General features: G+C 35.2%; 1 protein-coding gene across 2 annotated transcripts in view; it reads left to right on the plus strand.

The window, feature by feature from the left end:
- The window catches only part of TRIM33 (tripartite motif containing 33), a 141,883-nt gene that overhangs the window by 91,948 nt on the left and 31,779 nt on the right, over window positions 1-18,156 (plus strand). For both annotated transcript variants that reach the window (XM_068964131.1, XM_068964132.1), the window contains exons 5-8: window positions 11,765-11,881; window positions 14,572-14,686; window positions 16,704-16,850; window positions 17,281-17,398. In XM_068964131.1, coding sequence (XP_068820232.1) covers window positions 11,765-11,881; window positions 14,572-14,686; window positions 16,704-16,850; window positions 17,281-17,398 — 497 coding nt within the window. The remainder of the gene's footprint in view (window positions 1-11,764; window positions 11,882-14,571; window positions 14,687-16,703; window positions 16,851-17,280; window positions 17,399-18,156) is intronic.

The raw sequence follows: 18,156 nt of genomic DNA on the forward strand, positions 1-18,156 counted from the left end.
TCACTTTTCTAGTTATGGTATTTGTCTGTGCTTTGTAGGACTTCACAAGTCACTGATCTGGCGATTGCTTGGTGGCCTAGTTTGTGTAAGTGTGTGGTCTTCTCCATGTTCTTTTGGGGCTTAATTGTTTACAAACTTATTTTTATATTGAGAAAAATAACCAAACCATCTTTAGCAAAAATGTTCTGTACCAGGCAAAAAGATCTGAAACATAAGCTTGGGGGCCCCTCGTCTTGAAGTGGGGGGGTCTTGAACCATACTTTCTTTCATGTTCCCTTTCACCTGTTTCCTATTTAGAATAAGATCTTCTGTCCTAAATCTAGATTCCTGCCCATTCCTCTATTTCACCCTGACATCCTCCACCTCAAATAATCCATATGTCTATATGTATGGATTGTAGAATATCTACAATCGAATGATTTGTGCAAAAATTTGTGATCCAGATAGCTGGTAGAAATGACATACAAATTCATATCTACCATCAGTCTTCTCAGGAAGGGGTATGGCAACAAATCAGATTTTCCTATCCAGACAAATTGTTTTCCTGAAGTTCATTAATTGTCAGAAAAAGCAGCTTGTTTACTGAAGTTCATTGTTCATTCAGCTCATTTGTTCAGTAGGTATTTGAGTACTCACCATGTACCAAGTACCAGGCGAGGTGATGATTATGCATATAAAAATACAAAAACAGAGATGGTCGTTGATGTTTTGGGAGACTCACCATCTTTACAAGGCTCGAGACTGAGCAATCGTTCAGTAGTAGTTCATGGTAATCTCCAAAAGTAGTTCGTTCATTTTGGTTTTGCTGAAAAAGCCTTGTTAATTTTTGTATCGTAGTTTGTGAATTTATCCAACTATCTGAGGAACTCATAGGCTCAGTGAGTCAGTTCCCTTGCAGAATGTTTGCTATGATTAGAAGAAGTGGGCATGGCTGAGAGTTAGCTTGAATACAGGAATTTCAGAAGATTTGAGAAAGAAACATTCTTCAGAGTCATCAGTTACCATTTGGGAAAGGGACAGATTGGTTGAGTTGAATGTTGCTAAAATTCTGAAAAGTGGAATCTGTATTGGTTGAAAATGGTTGATCACTTTTCCTTTGCAGCAATGTAAGCCTGCCTGTCACCATTTATAGTTGATCTCTGATCTCTGTATGGCTGGTACTTACCTTTGAGATCTTAGCATAAGTGTCACCCTAAAAGAATCTTTTCTGTATATCCAGTATATAGTTTTTAACCATCCATATATCCTCTTTGTCACATCGCTATTTAAATTGTTTTCTCATTAATTAGAATGTAAGGAAAGGAAGAATAGGACCCTGTTTTGTCTTGTTTACTATTGTATTTCTAGCCTTTGAATGCTTCTGGCAAATAGAAGAATTCACTGACTGGATACTTTGAAGTCTTATTAATGACATATATAAGTCATTATGACTTATATATAATATATATATTAATATTTACATATCTTGTGATTTAATGTGTATATCTTGTGATTTTATTATATATATATGAGTATGTGTATAGACATACACAGAAAAGTATCTAAAAGTGCAGTTCAGAGAATGACTAAAATATAAATGAAATAAAATCTGAATTGTCTTTTACTTAGCTACTTGATAAATGGATATATTAGGTACTTTAGTTCTGTGGAAAAAGAAAAAAAAGCTGCTGAGATGCTAAATGGCATCATCACCCAAGGAAGTTTGGAAACCTCTTGGCTATAGTTAATTCATTCTTTTATTGATAGTAATTTGGGTTGTTTCTAATTTCGGCTAGTATAAAAAATAATAATTATTTTGGAGTCCAAGAAAATAAGATCTATCACTACTTTCACTTTTTCCCCTTCTATTTGCCATGAAGTGATAGGACCGGCTGCCATGATCTTAGGTTTTTGAAGTTGAGTTTGAGTTTTAAGCCAGCTTTTTCATTCTCCTCTTTCACCGTCATCAAGAAGCTCTTTAGTTCCTCTTCACTTTCTACCATTAGAATGTTACCTTCTCTGTGTGTGAGATTGTAGATATTTCTCCCAGCAATCTTGACTGAAGCTTGAGCTTCATCTAGCCTGGCATTTTGCATGATGTACTCTGCATGTAAGTTAAATAAACATAGTGACAATATACAGTCTTGTACTCCTTTCCCAGTTTTGAACCAGTCAGTTGTTCCATGTAAGGTTCTAATGTTTGCTTTTTGACCCCACATACAGGTTTCTCAGGAGACAGGTAAGATGGTCTGATATCAGTTGCTGTGATCCGCACAATCAAAGGCTTTCTTTCACATAGTCAGTGAAGCAGAAGTAGACGGTTTTCTGGAATTCCCTTGTTCTCTCTGATCCAACAGATATTGGCAATTTGATCTCTGGTTCATCTGCCTCTTCGAAAGCCAGCTTGTACACTTGGAAGTTCTCAGTTCACGTACTGCTGAAGCCTAGGTTTAAGGATTTTTGGCATAACCTTACTAGTGTGTAAAATGAGCGCAGTTGTATGATAGTTTGAGCGTTCTTTGGCACTGCCCTTCTTTGGAAGGAGGAATGAAAACTGACCTTTTTCAGTCCTGTGGCCACTGCTGAGCTTTCCAAATGTACTAACGTATTATCTACAGCACTTTAACAGCATCATCTATCACAGCCTTGTCGTAGTGAATGGGCTTGCTTAACTCAAATATGCCATTTATATGTATATATATATATCTGTTTTAAAACGATGAACTTCACATTTTCCTTTAAAATTACTTATGCAAATACTTTGTCTAGAATTATGATGCTTTCTTCAATAAAGGTTTGAATTTCCTTTCGCCAGTTCATTGAAGCACTACCAGGTTGAGGCTATTAAATATCCAGAATGAAATTGTTTCAGACCATCAGATGATGTGTACTTGGTCTAAAAATTCGTATGGTGTACTTTGTGACTACTACTTCTAAGGATTCATCTCTCTTCTGCAGCATTATAGTAACTTTCCTTTAGTCCTGTAGAGGTAGTAAAGGAGCAAGTGACTGTTGGTGGCAAAGGTAACACACTTGTGAAATCATCATCACAGTCAGAATAGTGAATGTATTTTTATTATTCCCAAAAGTCTCACTTTCATATTTGAAAGCTGTTTCTGCTTCTAATTCTAGTTTGACAGTTTTCTTTTAGTACTTTAAAGATACAGCTCTACTCTGTTATGGCTTGAATTGTTTCCAGTGAGAAGCCTATTGTCCTTTTTTAAAAAATTAATTTATTAAAATTGTATTTCATTACAATATTGTGATGGTTTTGTCATACATCAGCATGAATTGGCTACAGGTATACATGTGTTCCCCCCATCCTGAACCCAACTCTCTCCCTACCCTATCGCTCTGGTTGTCCCAGAGTACCTGCTTTGGGTGCCCTGCTTCATTCATTGAACTTGCCCTGGCCATCTGTTTTAAATATGGTAATGTATATATTTCAGTGCTGTTCTCTCAAATCATGCCACGTTCACCGTCCCCCCTTGAGTCCAAAAGTCTGCTGTTTACATTTGCCGCCTTTGCTGCACTGCATGTAAGATCGTTGGTACTGTCTTTCTAAATTCCATGTATATGCTGATATACAGTATTTATCTTTCTCTTTCTGACTTACTTCACTTTGTTTAATAGGCTCCAGGTTCATCCACCTCCTTGAAACTGACTCAAATGCAATCCTTTTTAGTGGAATATAATATTCCATTGTGTATAAGTACCACTACTTCCTTATACATTCACCTGCTGATGGACATCTAGGTGCTTTCATGTCCTCCCTATTATAAATAGTGCTGCAGTGAACATTGGGGTACATGTGTCTTTACCAATTCTGGTTTTCTTGGGGGGGGTGGTGTATGCCCAGCAGTGGGGTTGCTGGGTCCCATGACAGTTCTTTTCCCAGTTTTTTAAGGAATCTCCACACTGTTCTCCATAGTGACTGTACTAGTTTTCATTCCCACCAGCAGTGTAAGAGGGTCACCTTTTCTCCACACCCTCTCCAGCATTTCTTGTCTGTAGACTTTTTGATGATGGCCATTCTGACTGGTGTGAGATGATACCTTGTGGTTTTGATTTGCATTTCTCTAATAGTGAAGTTAGGCATCTTCTCATGTGTTTATTAGCCATCTGTATGTCCTCTTTGGAGAAATGTCTGTCTAGGTCTTTTGCCCACTTTTTGATTGGGTTGTTTATTTTTCTGGTATTGAGCTGCATGAACTGCTTGTATATTTTGGAGATCAATTCTTTGTCAGTGTATTCATTTGCTATTATTTTCTCCCAATTTGAGGGCTGTCTTTTCAGTTTGCTTATAGTTTCCTTCATTTTGCAAAAGCTTTTAAGTTTAATCAGGTCCCGTTTGTTTATTTTTGTTTTTATTTCCACTACTCTGGGAGGTGGGTCATAGAGGATCTTGCTGTGGTTTATGTCAGAGAGTGTTCTGCCTTTGTTTTCCTCTAAAAGTTCTATAGTTTATGGTCTTACATTTAGGTCTTTAATCTGTTTGAAGTTTATTTTTGTGTATGGTATTAGAAACTGTTCTAGTTTCATTCTTTACACATGCAAAACTATAATAAAAAATCTTCCAACACACAAAACCCCAGAACTAGATAGCTTCACAGGTGGAATTCTTCCAAAAATTCAGAGAAGCACTAACACCTATCCTACTCAGACTCTTCCACAAAAATGCAGAGGAAGAAAAACTCCCAAACTCATTCTACAAGGCCAGGATCACCCTGACACCAAAATCACAAAGATGCCACAAAAAAAGAAAACAACAGTCCAGTATCACTGATGAATATAGATGCAAAAATCCTCAACAGAATTCTAGCAGAAAGAATCCAACATATTAGAAAGATCATACATTATGATCAGGTGGGCTTTATGCTAGGAAGCAAGGATTCTTCAGTATTTGCAAATCAATAGTATGATACGCCATATTAACAAATTGAAAGATAAAAACCGTATGATTATTATTAGATACTGTTCTGTCTTTATTCTTCTGTATATATCTTTTTGCCTCTCAGTACTTAAAATTTTTCTTTATTATCAACTTTAAGCAGTTTGAACACAATATATCTTTGTGAAATTTTTTAAATGTTTCTTGTGCTTGGAGGGGGTTGAGCTGCTTAGATCTATATAGGTTTTATAGTTTTTGTCAAATTCAGGAAATTTTATTGCACTGTTACAATTTCTTCCAATACTTATTGCCTCTTCCCTTTCCCTCCCCTCCCCATTTGGGGATGCCAGTCATACATGTATTAATTTTATTACAGTTGTCCTAAAACTCACTGTTCCTTTATTGATCTCTCCTCCAGTTTTTTCTGTTTGATTTCAGATGGAATTAAGAGCAGGTTAGGTGTTACAGAAGAAAAGATTAGGAACTTTGAAGAAAGGTAGCAGTGTAAAGTAACAGCTTGTTCTACTAATGAAGTCTTAAGTAACTGAAACATCAGTTGATGTTATGATGTTCCTTTTGTGAGTTAAAGTTAGTTTATCTTCTGTTCCCTTTTCTATTTATGTGAGAATCCTAATGTCTTTCCCAAGTTTCTTGAGATTTTTATCCTTTTGGTTCTCATCATGTGTGCTCAGAGTGCGTGCTCTCTGCAGCTTTTCAGTTCAGTTCAGTCGCTCAGTCATCCCTGAATCTTTGTGACCCCATGAACCGCAGCACGCCAGGCCTCCCTGTCCATCACCAACTCCCGGAATCCACCCAGACCCGTGTCCATCGAGTCGGTGATGCCATCCAACCATCTCATCCTCTGTTGTCCCCTTCTTCTCCTGCCTTCAGTCTTTGCCAGCATCAGGGTCTTTTCCAGTGAGTCAAGTTCGCATCAGGTGGCCAAAGTACTAGAGTTTCAGCTTCAACATCAGACCATCCAGTGAACACCCAGGACTGTGTTCATTGATGGGGGAACACACCTCCTTTAGGATAGACTGGTTGGATCTCCTTTCAGTCCAAGGGACTCTCAAGAGTCTTCTCCAACACCACAGTATTCTTTGGCGCTCAGCCTTCTTTATAGTCCAGCTCTCACATCCATACATGACCACTGGAAAAACCATAGCCTTGACTAGATGGACCTTTGTTGGCAACGTAATGTCTCTGCTCTTTAATATGCTCTCTAGGTTCGTCCTAACTTTCCTTCCAGGAGCAAGTGTCTTTTAATTTCATGGCTGCAGTCACCATCTGCAGTGATTTTGGAGCCCAGAAAAATAAAAAGTCATCCACTGTGTCCACTGTTTCCCCTTCTATGTGCCATGAAGTGGTGGGACTGGATGCCATGATTTTCGTTTTCTGAATGTTGAGCTTTAAGCCAACTTTTTCACTCTCCTCTTTCACTTTCATCAAGAGGCTCTTTAGTTCTTCACTTTCTGCCATAAGGGTGGTGTCATCTGCATATCTGAAGTTATTGATATTTCTCCCGCCAATCTTGATTCCAGCTTGTGCTTCTTCGAGCCCAGCGTTTCTCATAATGTACTCTGCATATAAGTTAAATAAGCAGGGTGACAATATACAGCCTTGACGTACTCCTTTTCCTATTTGGAACCAGTCTGTTGTTCCATGTCCAGTTCTCACTGTTGCTTCCTGACCCGCATACATGTTTCTCAAGAGGCAGGTCAGGTGGTCTGGTATTCCCATCTCTTTCAGAATTTTCCACAGTTTATTGTGATCCACACAGTCAAGGGCTTTGGCATAGTCAGTAAAGCAGAAATAGATGTTTTTCTGGAACTCTTCCTTTTTCGATGATCCAGCGGATGTTGCCAATTTGATCTGTAGTTCCTCTGCCTTTTCTACAACCAGCTTAAAACATCAGGAAGTTCACGGTTCACATATTGCTGAATCCTGGCTTGGAGAATTTTGAGCATTACTGTACTAGCATGTGAGATGAGTGCAATTGTGTGGTAGTTTGAGCATTCTTTGGCGTTGCCTTTCTTTGGGATTGGAATGAAAACTGACCTTTTCCAGTCCTGTGGCGATTGCTGAGTTTTCCAAATTTGCTGGCATATTCAGTGCAGCACTTACACTGCATCATCTTTCAGGATTTGAAATAGCTCAACTGGAATGCCATCACCTCCACTAGCTTTGTTCGTAGTGATGCTTTCCTAAGGCCTGCTTGACTTCACATTCCAGGATGTCTGGCTCTAGGTGAGTGATTACACCATCATGGTTATCTGGGTTGTGAAGATCTTTTTTGTACAGTTCTTCTGTGTATTCTTGCCACTTCTTTTTAATATCTTCTGCTTCTGCTAGGTGCATACCATTTCTGTCTTTTATCGAGCCCATCTTTGCGTGAAATGTTCCTTTGGTATCTCTAATTTTCTTGAAGAGATCTCTAGTCTTTCCCATTCTGTTGTTTTCCTCTTATTTCTTTGCATTGATCGCTGAGGAAGGCTTTCTTATCTCTTCTTGCTATTCTTTGGAACTCTGCATTCAAATGGGTATATCTTTCCTTTTCTCCTTTGCTTTTCACTTCTCTTCCTTTCACAGCTATTTGTAAGGCCTCCTCAGACAGCCATTTTGCTTTTCTGCATTTCTTTTTCTTGGGGATGGTCTTGATTCCTGTCTCCTGTACAATGTCACAAACCTCCATCCATAGTTCTTCAGGCACTCTATCTATTAGATCTAATCCCTTAATTATTTCTCACTTCCACTGTATAGTCATAAGGGATTTGATTTAGGTCATACCTGAATGGTCTAGTGGTTTTCTCTACTTTCTTCAATTTCAGTCTGAATTTGGCAATAAGGAGTTCATGATCTGAGCCACAGTCAGCTCTGGGTCTTTTTTTTGCTGACTGTATAGAGCTGCTCCATCTTTGGCTGCAAAGAATATAATCAGTCTGATTTCAGTGTCGACCATCTGGTGATGTCCCTGTGTAGTGTTTTCTCTTGTGTTGTTGGAAGAGGGTGTTTGCTATGACCAATGCGTTCTCTTGGCAGAACTCTATTTGCCCTGCTTCATTCTGTACTCCAAGGCCAAATTTGCCTGTTATTCCAGGTATCTCTTGACTTCCTACTTTTGCATTCCAGTCCCCTATAATGAAAAGGACATCTTTTTTGGGTGTTGGTTCTAGAAGCTCTTGGAGGTCTTCATAGAGCTGTTGCTCAATCCTTATGGCATTATCATCTCCCTTTCACATATTGCCTTGAGTAAGGAACATAACCTCAGTTTAAGATTCTCGCAAGCACTTTTATGAGGTCTTTATGTACACTCTAGGTCTTCTGTTGTTGTTGTTGGATTGAGGTTTTTTATTTTAAACAATGGAAATCGTTTTAAAATATTGCTAAAAATATCAGTGATAACCAGCTTTACGCCTTTACTCTGCTTTAATAAGCAAAATAGTATGTTTATTTAAGTGTTTTATATTTTTTTGATCAATTTAATTCTTGGACTAATCCTGTAAGATACGATTATTACATATTTTTCTGAAGAAGACCTGAGACATAGAAAATTGTCCAAATCATCTGTTACTGTGACGACTGTAATATTACTTAGTTATTTATTAAGTCTTTCTAAAGATTTAATGAGAATCCATGTAAGATACTTAGCAAAGTGCTTGAAAACATTGTAAGTTCTCAAAATGGGCTAATTGTTGTTATTTCTAGATTGATAAATGCTTAGTTAAATTATGTTTGGAGTATTTTTCAGGGTAATCTTGAGGATAGAATGGGGGATATACTGAAAAAATTAACTGTAAATGGATACTTTTTGCAAGTGGATGGTTGGTTCTGTGCGGTTGAATCTGTGCTTTAACCTATGCTTGAAAATTTATATAATTCGTATTTATGAAATTTTATGGATAACTGATTTAAGGAAGACACTGAGTCAGAATTACTACATATCAGCTTTAAAGGATGTTTACCTAGACATTCAGTTTGCATACAAACTAAGATGATATATTTCCCTAGAAGTGCCAGAGTAAAATCTTATCAACTGTTAAACATTCTCTGATAGTTACTAAGAATAATTACTTGGCCAAGAATAATTACTTGGCAAATAGAGTGGCATCCTTTTACAACTCAGGGTCTGATAAGACTTTAAATGTGCATTCAGAAGTTACAGTTTGCAGTTTTAGCTAAGTGATTCTCAGCCTTTGGAAAAATTCTTTTATTCACTTCCCATACTTACGAGAGCCCTCTTTTCAAAAACTTAGCAAACAGCTTTAAATAATAGTTTATTTCTCAATAAATTTATATATATAAGCATAATGATTCTGTCCAAAACATGATAATTGATAGCATACATGTTATACTGAGTTTCTATAATTCTAGCCAAAGGGAGAAAAAGTCTTAACTTATAAGCCCATCATTACTAAATTGTGGGTGTGTGTAATTTTTATATAGACATTTAGAAATACACAAAATAACTCACTGTGGTGAAGAATTCCATGTTAAGAATCACTGCTTCATATGCAAGATTAAAATCTAAGAAACTGCATATTACATATTAACAAAATTATGGTTAGTCCATTTATTAGTTGTTCTTCCCCCTCATTTCTGAAGTATTTCACCTGTTACATTGATTAGTTCAAAAAGAAAACGCAGTGTTAGTTTATTCTGTTAGCTAAGAGAATCAGAAGGAGCTTGTAGCCAAAACTACTTTATTGTTCATTTGTTTTTCAAGCTCGTTAGTATTTTTCTTCTAGTAATACAGTAGACATTCATTCAAGTAAATGGAAGCACATCCGATTATCAGTGTTTTACCTATCTCTTGATGGTTAACTATTATTTATTATCTGAGTCCACCTTCAGCAAAATGTACACTTCTGTTTAACACCTGGTACCTCCCTGTTTCTGTAGCTTTGTCTTTTCCTTAGCCCTGAAATTGACAGATGGCTTCAGAACTGTGTACTTTTGTACATTCAGATTGTTTACCCCAGTGAAAGCTCTTACCTTTCTCCCAGGTTTGTTTACCTAGAAAGGTCTTACTCACCCTTTAACATCCAGTGTAGATGCCAACACCTATATGAAGGCATGAAAGGGAATATACTTTCTCCTAGGTGTATCATGGTGTATTTGCTTCCTGCTTGTTCATATGAATGCAGTAAGACATTTCTAGAAGTAGGATTCTGAAACATTATTTTGAGTTGAGAAAAGAAATAAAATTGTACAGATTTAAATTTCATGAATTAAAATTTTGTGAGTTATGGTACTAGTTGACCTTTCTGCCCAATGGCTTCTTATTTGCTGACATATTTAAACTGTGGGTCAAAAGATCTTTCTTCTTTACAATGTAAAGCTTAAGTCAAAAGGGTTAGCATGGAAATCTCATATTCCTGCTTTATCCATGCAGATGAAATAAAGTCAAATTTCATTTTGGCCTTTGAGAAATAAATGGTATAGGAAATGAATCAAATGTTGTTCCTTTAATGTTTCTTCAATGAAGGAATAGTCTGGCTCACCTTTGTAACAGAACCTCTTTTAAAAGCCTTTTAAATTAAAATACTCACATGCTTTTGTGGTGTTCAGTTAATATATCATACAAGTTATCATGTGCTAGACTTTACATTGTAGATAGGTTCTTTTTTTTTGCTTTAAAATATGTCTCCTTGAAAATCATAGAATGATATGCTCATTATGTATATTTCACTATAATAAAAAATTCTTAATGCACAAAATAAAAACCTCATTTGCCAGCTGTTTTGTGTAACCACGCTCACCCTATTGTTCTAAACTTTGCATTCTAATTCTCTGTTTTTCCTTTACATCTTAAACCCTACCACTCAGCAAACTTTCCTTTTGTTAGCAACGTCAGAGCCTTTCCTCCTGTGTTTACCACAACGGAGACCTTTACTAAAGGTACAAACATTTAGGTGCTCATAGCCTTCCTCTGCATCTGAATTTCTGCTTTTACTTTAATGATTTGTGTCCACATAGATAAGGAAAACTTCTTTAGTACCTTGAGCTTCTCTTTTCTGGCAATCTTTTCTTGATTCTGCCTTAGCTAGGTGTTCAGTTTTTAGGTTATACCATGGATGTTATGGCTCCAGTTAAACTTTCGAATTACCAAAGACGTTGATCATTGTGACAGAGTCAGAGACCATTGTTCAAGCTTGTTTATTCAGCTGTACCCATTAGTACTGTACTCTGATCATCTGAGCTACTGTCTTTAGAGTTGTAGCTGATCTTCCCCTTCTCTCTTCTTCAGATCTTTTATATTATATTTCTGCATGATTTTCCTGGTGGCTCAGATGGTAAAGAATCTGCCTGTGATGCAGGAGACATGGGCTTGATCCCTGGGTGGGGAAGATCCCCTGCAGAAGGAAGTGGCAACCCACTCCAGTACTCTTGCCTGGAGAATTCCATGGACAGAGGAGCCTGGTGGGCTACAGTCCTTGGAGTTGCAAAGAGTTGGACACGACTGAGCAACTAACACACACATATATTACAATAGTAGCAGTGATTTTATGATTTTGAAATTGTGGGTAGTTTTCCCACCTTTGAAAGTATTTTGTGTAATGTGATTATATTTTCTGATTTAAAATGTATACAACTCATGCCAGTATTTGGATTTTTAAAAAATGCAATCCTGAATCAGAACTCTAATGTAAGAACACTTGAGCAGTTTTGAGTAATTTTGTTTGTTTGTTTTAAAGTGGAGTCACTGGGTCAGGTTAAGAGTGAAGGAAAATTTATAGTTAAAAGTTGCTGGTAATGTAAGTGGTGTGTGTCCTTCTTAGAATGTTGATCATTTAAGTAAGGTTTCAAGATTGATTCATCCAGCAGTTGTTTGTTCCCAAATCACAGTCATAAATTTTCTGTTTTAAATGTAATTTTTGTTTTTTTGTTTTGAAGGTATCAGTTTTTGGAAGAAGCTTTTCAAAACCAGAAAGGTGCAATTGAGAATCTACTGGCTAAGCTTCTTGAGAAGAAGAATTATGTTCATTTTGCAGCTACTCAGGTGCAGAATAGGTAAGTGTGGTTCCTTAAAACTAAAATTTCACTTTAAAGATTATTAAACAAAGTGGGTCCAGTTTAAATTTGTTTTCCTTCTATATTATATTAAGCATATATAGAAAAGATTTTTTTTTTGAGGAGTAAATGATTTGAGTTTGGATTATGATATTTATTAAAGAAAATTTAATTCACTAAAATTTTGGATACTCATTTAGGATACATCTTTGACTGTTATATAATTAATATCACTCTAGTATTCATAAGGCTTAGTTAAGTATAGAAAAAGCAATTAATGTATAAAGAGTTGAATTATAAAATTTTACCTAGAGACTGTGGAAGACAGAGGAGTGAATATGAAGAATGGTGGGCAAATTTCCCATCTGTAAAACAAGCATTAAAAACAGTACTTATCTTAGTTGTATTATTATGAGAACACAGTTTCTGGCACATAGTAAACCTTCAAATTTTAGCTTTTTAAAATCACCAACACTAGTTTTTAGGAATCCTATTTTTGTTAATTTCTAAATTAACTAAATTTATTGATAAAGCACGTGGGACTGAGACTTCTCTGGTGGTCCAATGGTTAAGACTCCATACTTACACTCCAGGGGCCATGGGTTCGATTCCTAGTTAGGGGACTCAGATCATGCAGTGTGGCCACAAAAACAACAACAACAACAACAACAACAAAAACAGACACAAAAAACCCACAATGGCTGTTGGGACTAAGTTCATCAGTGAGTAGGTTAAGAAGATTAGGACTCTTCAAGGAGCGCTTGCAGACACACACTTGGAGCTGACATAATTAAAACCCCTATGTTCCTAGAGGTATGAATAAGGGTTCATATGTTTTTGTTCTTCAGACTCACAAAATTAAGACTTCTAGGTTCTCTAGAATATTAAAATTAATTTTTGATGATTTAAAAAGACCCAGTAAATACTTAAAATATTGAAGATGAATGAATGGTGATTATATAGTATATTAGATAATAATAGACATTAAGAGATGTTATAACTTTCATCCCAAAAGGTTATACCAAAGGAAAATAGAGGCTTTTCAGAGATTGTAGATAATATATAAATATATATACACATATACTAGTCTTAGTTTGTTCTTGTGGTTATGTCAGGATGTTTTTTATACTGCTGTTACATTGTAGACGATATTGGAGAGGATAGCTGCCTTCTCATAAATTACAGATGGTTATCCTTTACAGAGAAAGGATAGAAAGATAATTCATATTACAGTCCTGTATTTTTATACATGTATGTTATGCATATTTTGTATAAACATTCCTCAGTCTGTATAGACAAGTGAGGCTTATGTGTCATATGATTACAGATGGTTGGAGAAAGAATTTCATCTCCAGAAAGCTTTAAAATAAAGCATTTAAGATTAAAATCTATAATTATACTTCTTTTAAATTCTTTGATGACTTTTCTCCATTTTTTAATGTACATTCATTTTTTTTCTTCCTTTACAATTGAATGTATATTATCCATGCTTAAACCTAGGAGTGTTTGACTCTACTGTCAGCATGCCTAATGATTTCAACCTTTGGCTGAATCTTTTTTTTTTTTTTAATTTTTAAATTTATTTATTTTTAATTGGAGGATAATTGCTTTACAATGTTGCGTTGGTTCTGCCATGCATCAGCATGAATCAGCCATAGGTATGTGTATGTTCCCTCCCTCTTGAACCTCCCTTCCTTTGCAAATCATTTTGAGTCATGTGTTTCTTAGCACTAGCAATTAGCACTCTCATTTTTAAAAAATTGTCCTCCACTCACTTTAATAAGATAAGGACAGCACTGAGTAAAAAATTTCAAATCAGTGCCTGATGTACAAAGGAAGGAAAACTACATTCTTGACCCAGTGTATTCAAGTTATTCAAATTTGTACTTGATAAATGAAAGGCAGTTTTAGTGGTTGAAAGTGTTAGTTATAGTTTGTACAAAAGTAGAATGTGTAAAAGTTGAAGGTTACCATCTTATGATTGTTTGTGAACATTTTATGTATTTATATTTGTGGGATTTTTCTCTTCCTATTTTATAAATAGCAAGGTATTGGCTATTTCATATTTGCAACCAAAATTTTCATAACTTCATGGTAGCTTATATTTATTTCTAAAACGTTTAACAGCTATTTTTATAAAAGGAATGAAAGTGTTTTATTCCCTTAAAACATTTTGAGAAGTAAGTCATTTTGAGAAAAACACATGCAATGAGTATATATGAATTCACATTTGAAGTAGTTATAAGTGAACCTAAATGCTTCTACGCTTCCTACTATTTCAAAAGATAATAGTATTGGTTGCAACATTGGTTCTTTATTCATTGTTCTTGAAAAGCACTATGATTAAATAGAACCAATGTGCCATATTTAACACTAACCAGCAATCATTGATGGCAGATGTTTGTATATCACTTTCATGTCATAGAAACTAAAGGAGATTGCCATGTAGTGTAATAAACTGTCCTTTATGAACTTAACTTGAAATTACTAAATATTTAATTCATTCTTTGTCTACATACATAACTTGTTTGGGCCAAATTGAGTGGTCAGGTCTGCCAAAACATAAGTTGTACATTTGACCAAAATTTAATTACTCGTTTAAGTGCCCAGTTGGATGAATTTCTGTTACAGTTGGTAATTCAGAGACGTAGGATAAGTCGATAACCTAATGATGCATTTCTCTTATTCAGGATAAAAGAAGTAAATGAGACTAACAAACGAGTAGAACAGGAAATTAAAGTGGCCATTTTCACCCTTATCAATGAGATTAATAAGAAAGGAAAATCTCTCTTACAGCAGCTAGAGGTATGGTTCAAAGCCAAAATAAAACAAAAACTGCTTCTCTTGCTCTGTAGCTGTTTTTAATGTTTATTGAAAGCTCTTTTAGATTGGTTGCGGGGGGTATGAAAGTAAAGTCAGTTAAAATTTTTTTCGTGTGTTTTTTTAATTGGAAAATCCTCTTTTCAAGTTAGTTACTTTATAGCCCAATTTAATTAATAACACTTTAGCCATACCAGTTAGGAGATAGTGTTGGCCTCTTAGAAATGAAAGAATTATTACTAAAATGTGATACACATGAAGACAAAGCTGACCTGCCACACTCCTCCTTCCCAAGATGGGCCCTCAGTTTAACTTTGACATTGTGTATTGGGAGTCTTAACTGACTCACGTGGGTGCTTCATTTTATTTTTTAATGTTCCATAGTTTTCATAAAAATGCTATTCATTTTGAAATTTATAAACTTTAAATTTACTGGTAATTCTTTTGTATTATGTCTTTATGTTCCATATTTTGAGGTTAATATATGAATGTAAATTTCTAGATGAGAAGCTGGTCAATTTGTGAAATCCAGATTATTTTAATCAGAGACTCTACTGACCATAGTTGATTGTTCTCAAAATTTTGTGGTTTTAAATTGGCTTAGGTAATACGGGGTTACATTTAAAGTACAATTGAAAAGTAATAATTTAAATTACATGGATATTTGATTGTTTAACTTTTAGTTACTATTAACCTAAAATTTTTTATAGATTTTTTTCTGTTGCTATTGCTTTATTCAAAATTGTGAAATATTAGGCATAATTACATATAAATGTATGTCAGCAGAGTATTATTTCTGAATTTCTGTCTTTTGAAATACACGTTGCCATTGTTCCGCTATTGTGAGATTAAAAGTACTCTTACGCATATTGTTAGTTTGAGGTTTCTTGTGACTGTTGTATATCCAGCCTAGTTGCATTTAAGCTTAATAGATTTTTTTTTTAAAAGGATCTTGTAAAGGGAGAGCAGGAGCAGGCAATTATTTTTGATACCTTTTAAGTTACAGTAAATACATTTTAATTATAGGTCTAAAGTAATGTTCTGAAACCATTTCAAGAACTTTTGAAGTAAAAGTTTTGAGTTAAAGTGCCTTTTATTGCTAAAATATACACAAATACCTAGTGATAAATCTGTCACATATTTCTAACATGGTGATAATTTAAGCAATAGATATTTTCTAGTGTACTATGTTTCTAAACTTTGTAAAATAGAGGTTTTCCTAAACTTTATAACAGGGATGATTTTCTGGGAAGTTGTAAATAAAACTCCCATCAGTTGAATATTTTTATCTACTAATTTACATGATAAAGTGAGCAACTTATTTCCTTAGGAGAAAAATTGTTCAGTAAACTCAGTTGAATCACTTGTAAGAAAGTGGTTAAGACTGAAGAGGCAAGTTGTTTAGCATGCTGAAAGTCAAAGGACATAGAGCATCTTCTATTCCTTCTGGGAAGTTTCATCCCCAGAAAGCAGTTGATTTTTCCTTTGCAGCATTTTCCTCAAATTGGTCTTTGCTTCCACTCTGCAATTCTTCTTTCTCCTTTTGTCTTAATATTTAAAAGAATAGGTTTTTTCAGCCTCATTGCCATACCAGTAGGTGGCACTGGTAACACAAAATTTTCTTTGGCCTGAGAAGTGTAGTTAGTTAAGATAATAAAATTATTTCTAAAGGTCAGCTCATATGTTATAAGCTCTATATATTAGATTAGCCTAATAGAAGGACACTATTTTTAACAAAGACTTTTCATCTTCTGAAGGAAAAGGAAGACATAATTAACATTAGTTTCTGTATGTACAATGTCTATTTTAGCCCAGAGAACTAAGAACTAAATTTTAGTCCCTCTTTTGTTAGTAACTTTGTCCTTGATCATAGACTCATTAAATAACGAGGAGCTTAAGTTATCCCATATTTAAAGATAAATATAAGTATTACGTTCATTTACAATAGAAATTGAACTGATTTGTATAGTAATTCCTCAGTGAACCTCTTGTTCTGTTTCAGAATGTTACAAAAGAAAGACAGATGAAGTTACTGCAGCAGCAGAATGACATCACAGGCCTTTCCCGGCAGGTGAAACACGTTATGAACTTTACAAACTGGGCGATCGCAAGTGGGAGCAGCACAGCACTGCTGTACAGCAAGCGACTGGTGAGACCCATCACACCTTCTTTCTCTTCAAATTGACCTTATTAAGATGCTACTTATACCTATGTAAATTTACATTTTGAATTTCAGTAGAAGTAATCACCATCACATCAAAATATAGGAAGTTTCCATTACCTACAAATGTTTTTTTTGTTTTTCTCTACCCCTAGCATTTTGCAGCCACTAGTCTGCTTTTTGTCATTTTCTAGAATTTCATAAATGAAATCATACACTAAGGGAATGTAGTTTATCACCAGAAATGGCAGAAATTCAAGCATGTGCATTTGATTGTTAATATAGTTTTTTTAAACTGATTCTGTCTCATCTGAGATGGACACTCTGGGGCTACATGACGTTTTATTATGTCTTTATCTTGTTTGTTTTCTCAAGTGATATTTAATTTTAAGACTAATGTGATTTTTTTCCCTTTAAGATTACTTTTCAGTTGCGCCATATTTTGAAAGCACGGTGTGATCCTGTCCCTGCTGCTAATGGAGCAATACGTTTCCATTGTGATCCTACCTTTTGGGCAAAGAATGTAGTTAATTTAGGTAAGAAATTAGTTGTATGGCTGTAACTTGGAACACTGAATTAGGAGAAAGCAGCTAAAACAAATCTTAGGTACTTCAAGATTTTAAGTGTCATTCTAGCATGTAAACTTTTGAAAGATAAGTTCTTCATTGGAAACTCACTTCAGCTTAGTTCATTACATCTTTAAGAATGTTGAGAGTCTCCTCTGTATAGTTTTCAACAGTAGGGATTATTTCTAACTTTCCTCCCCACATCTTTTAAAATTGCTATTGACTGTTACATGTCTAAAACTTAGCAAATGAGTTTTTTCTCTGAATAATTTCTTACATGCTTAGTAGCTTATATATTAATTGTACAAAATTGTCCACTTGAGGAAGCCCTTCAGCATGCTAATGTGTCCATATCCCATGTTCTGAGGCATGGTTGAAAGATAAAAGTAGCTCTTTTGACATGGAAGCCAAATGGACTTTGCTTTTGTTACTCCACAGTGTGGACCTAAGGACTGTAGGTGAAAATTATAGATAAACGTACAAACAGCTCAGGTTACAATAAAACATTGCCTTTCCTACCTTCCCCAATCAACAATTAGAGCTGTCTACAGATTGATAAAACTTATTTTCAGAATAGTCAAGTGGTCACCATTGGAAGCTGTAAGAGCAGAGATGAATGGCTTTTTGTAAAAATAATAATAATCTTTGTGTATATTTCAGGTTTGGCTATACCTTTAGATCAGGCATCAGCAAACTGTTTTTGTGTGATGTGGTAGCTAAGTTTGGCT

This window comes from Capricornis sumatraensis, chromosome 2 (genome assembly GCF_032405125.1).
Source record: "Capricornis sumatraensis isolate serow.1 chromosome 2, serow.2, whole genome shotgun sequence".
Classification (NCBI taxonomy): domain Eukaryota; kingdom Metazoa; phylum Chordata; class Mammalia; order Artiodactyla; family Bovidae; genus Capricornis; species Capricornis sumatraensis.